Here is a 4,282-nt window from a genome sequence, read left to right on the forward strand (position 1 = left end):
AAAGAAGAAGAAGAAGGAGGAGAAGAAGAAGAAAAAGAAGAAGAAGAATCTACATCCGGTTCAAGTCAGGTTCATTTTTTTTCGCAACTTGTGTAGTCTCGAGCATATATGTGTAGAATATATCACAGTCTTCGGGTTTATATTAATCGTTTAATTGGCATTTTGTGAGCTTACCAAGTAGGGTCATTCTCAGCTTGCCCCATACCTTCAACTTCCACTTCACAGAGACCTGGTTCCAGTTGGTTTGGATCTTAAAATAAGCTAACGGTAGCGTTAGCAGAGCAGCTAAAGGGATGGCGGAGGTTCCCGGAACATCCAGTGAGACGATAACGGAGACTGTTCAGACAAATACACCGCCACCTCCACAGCAGGTAAATGCTTAAAAACGGGACCAAAGGCTGTTTTGATGGGTAATTGATTTGTAATGTACCTAACCACCCACTACTGCTAACAAGGCCCGTGTTCATGTTAGAACGTGAAAAAAAGAATCCATTAACTCGCCGCTCTTTATTAATTTACGAAGCCTAATGCTGCCGTTATTATTTAGTCCTAATTACTAAACGCTAGATGCGTGTTAAAACCGGTGACCATAAATTAAGGTTAGTATGCAAGTTAGTGGGCATGGGCAGCTGGAAAGGTTCATGCGGTTCTGTGGATGTGTTCAGACGGATTTCATGACTGCCCTGGTCATGATCTAAAATTCTGGTACTGATACAATATTGTCCAATGGTATCGGTATCCAGCTAGCGATACCTCAGTCTACACGCCTTTCAGCCGAACCGCCAGTAAGGGGAGGCCTATAAGCACTGTTGTTGCTAACCTAACGAAATATGACCTTTTACTATTGGTCAGCTAATAAAAATAGGTTCTTTCTCATTGTTGCTCTTTATTAATATATTTTCAATATCACTGTCTGATAGTCTATTCACAACATAAGATTACACAGGTGTATTAAGATCACAGATAAATTATAGCACAGATTGATCTAGTCAGCTAGAAGGAAGTGTTATATATTACCAAGTAATGAATGTTTTAGAGTATTTTTTGCTAATCTATTTAAAATTGCATTGACACTTATGTAAGTTTAAAAAACTAGTGACTATTCCTTATCAAAGTAATATTTTGATTAAAATATTATTTCTAGTTTGAATTTGTTGCCTGATTTTAAAAATTAGTACTGGAGTAACTGGAGATTAATGTGGAAGTTTATCCTGTTTACAGGAAGGACGAAGTTTGACAATCAAGCTGAGGAAGAGGAAGACTGAGAAGAAGGTGGAGTGGTCCAGTGACACAGTTGACAATGAGCACCTGGGAAGACGATCGTCTAAGTGTGAGTTTAAATAGCCTATGGGAAACAGCAAAGTGTTATTTGGCAGAAATGAAGGATTTGATGGCCTATTAATAGATTAACATATTTCCATGTACAGACTTAATATTTTATTAGATTTATTTTTGTTACATCTAGGAAATATTTAAATTACATATATCAAACTCATGTATATATTTTTTAAATAAATTTTATATCACTTATGGTTAAATTTGTATTTGCTTATAAATAACACTTTGGATGGAGTAGATAGACAACAAATAAGTAATTTCACAGTGGGGATCAATAAAGTATATTCTGATTCTGTTATAGGAGAATAAAATAAAAGAGAGCAGTGTTAATTTTGACAGCAAATGTTTTAGTTTTAGTCTTTTGACTAAATGCAAGTTAGTTTTAGTCATAATTTAGCCAACAGAATTGTTTTAGTCTTAGTCTAGTTTTGGCAAAATAATGAAATTTTAGTTGACCAATCCTATTGTCAATTTAGTCAACAGCATTATATATAAATTAAATTTTTTTTTGATGAATTCACTGGAATTAACACAAAATTAATCAAGTTTTTAATAAGTTATACCTTAACGTTATTGTGTGAATATACAAAAAGAGATTTAACTCTTTTTTTTATTTTATTTTCCTGGCTTTGCTTTCAACAATAACTCAATATTTCATATATCACCTCATAACAGTCTCAGGAGATGATTGTGGAAGAACTGTCATTCTGATGCTGAGGTCTTCTGAGGTCTGTGTGTCTGCAGTGTTTCTGTCCTAATCCATGGTGTCCATCAACCAGTCCACTAAAACACTCGACGACTACACCTATCACAATAACAAATTTTGGTGGATGATGCATTGTCCCAGAAGTTATTGTGATAAATGATAAGATTGTTGTTTTGAGACAATTTTCAGGTAATATAGTGATAATGGCATAGTAATGTAAGAACATATTCTTGAAGATCAATAAACTTTAATCCGAATGAGCATTTAACATTGCAATGGGAAGACATTAAGATATCCAACATAAACAAAACAACAGAATTGGCAAATAAATTCACTTGTGAAGACTCTGTAACAAAATTGTCCTTTAAAAAAGGGGCCAGTTAAGCCAGAATGTAATGCATGTATATAAGCTAAAGAACTAATGTTATAGCGCAACCAAGCAAACTTTTCGCTTGAAATTAGCACCTATATACACCAGGATATGGAACCTCATAGCGTACAATAAATTTATCACAAATCAGTTGTCTGGTTGCATTTTATGCACATCAATAATAACTTGCCTTTGAAAAAATATCTGTATGATGAGCCTTCAGGTGCCATATAAGATACTTACAGTTTTGTCCACCAATTTTAAATACACATGTACTGCTGTCTCCCTGGACATTTCAATTCTTCTTTTATACCCTACTCATAATAAGTCCATAGATGCCCTTTGCATCCACCGAGCCTCTCTGTGTAACGTGGAATGTCTGGTCCATTCATGATTAACGTCATTCAGGTGGTGGGAGTGATCATACAGGATGGAGCGGCATTACTGATAAGCTTTAGCTTTTGACTAACAGATTTCAAGCTCAAGAGGCAGAAATGTGACCCCGCCTCTCGCCCATTGACCGCTGGAGATGGGCACCAGCACCCCTCACCACCCCACTGGGGAGAGTCTTGTATGATAGTGGTTGAACTGTATCATAAGCAGTATCAGTGTCTCCATTGATATATATACTTCACTCCAGTTTTGTGCTGCTTACTCTGCTTTAAAAGCAGCAACATGTTCAGATGTTCTATATCAGATGAGTTTTAAGATTTTTTGTTTTGTAAAAAAAAAAAAAAAAAAAAAACTGTGGAGAAACTGCAAAAACAGGCAAATGGTTAGTGATGTCACTTATAAGACCAGAGATTGTATCAAAATCAACCGTATTTACAAATATTTCAACAATTTAAGTAGCAGTATTATTCTGCTTGGTATCATAATCAGGGGTGGAAGTAGCACACGCCACTGGCCAAATGCGGGTAAAAGTTTGAAGTTGTGTGTGAATTGGAGCAACGCACCCGCCACTGTGGCGGGTTTACAATTTGAACAGAAAAAAAACAAAAACTGTATTCAGTTAGAACTTCTGTCCAGGGGAGGACTGACCATCTGGACACGGACTCATGCATTTACAACTTTGACACAGATGTGAGCTGTTCTACAGGAAGAACTATTTTATTTATGGTATTAAGCAACACATCTGAGTTGATTTTGTTTGAGGATGTAAGGTTAGAATAAGAAGCCATGCTGGAGGGTTTTTTTATGTCATCTCCCTTAAAGACGTTCTAGATTTGTTCAAATGAAACCTTCTAAATTTTGACATTCATCTAAGGATGGTTACTCTTCCAATGAGCCTAGTTCTGCTGAGCAGGCACCACTAAATCTAACATGGAGAAAATGTAGGATTTTGGATTATAGCTGTGAGCTAAGTTTCTGCCGAATGATGCAAAACAAATCACTTGCTGAGTGAGAAATAATCTGTCTTTCTGACTTAATTAAATTGGACACTACATAAAAATGTAGTTTTTGAATAAATATTTAAATGTTTTGTGAATGGCTCGTATATAAATATACTGAACATGTAAGTAGATGTTTAGTCCTAAAGAAAATACCATATCCATTGAGGGACACCAGAAACATGTTGCTCAAATGTGATGGTTATGAACAGTGGAGCTACTTTCCAAGTGACGTCATTAATGTGGACGATAAAATCACCTACAATTAAACTTCTTTCATTTAGTAAATTATAAGAAAGAAAAGGCCTGGCTGGACCAGGGCGTGAATAAAATCATTAACTTCTGGCTCGTTATATTCTCTTATGCTCCCGGATTCAATGATTCCATGTGTGGAAACAAAAGCCACACAGAGATGATAGTCAGTGTTCCACGTCATACATTTTCAAAGTTTATTCTAACATTTAAAAGTATAAAATC

The 4,282-nt window shown here is 35.7% G+C and overlaps 1 protein-coding gene across 1 annotated transcript in view; it reads left to right on the forward strand.

Moving 5' to 3' along the window:
• The first annotated feature begins 40 nt into the window (after positions 1 to 40).
• Positions 41 to 4,282, forward strand: part of ppp1r11 (protein phosphatase 1, regulatory (inhibitor) subunit 11) — a 23,663-nt gene continuing 19,421 nt past the window's right edge. Inside the window, exons 1-2 of the mRNA XM_015024581.1 lie at positions 41 to 371; positions 1,222 to 1,330. Of these exons, the coding sequence (XP_014880067.1) occupies positions 294 to 371; positions 1,222 to 1,330 (187 nt within the window). The 5' untranslated portion in view covers positions 41 to 293. The remainder of the gene's footprint in view (positions 372 to 1,221; positions 1,331 to 4,282) is intronic.

The sequence above is a fragment of the Poecilia latipinna genome, unplaced genomic scaffold, assembly GCF_001443285.1.
Source record: "Poecilia latipinna isolate Pla-1442-1.1 unplaced genomic scaffold, P_latipinna-1.0 Scaffold3722, whole genome shotgun sequence".
Lineage (NCBI taxonomy): Eukaryota > Metazoa > Chordata > Actinopteri > Cyprinodontiformes > Poeciliidae > Poecilia > Poecilia latipinna.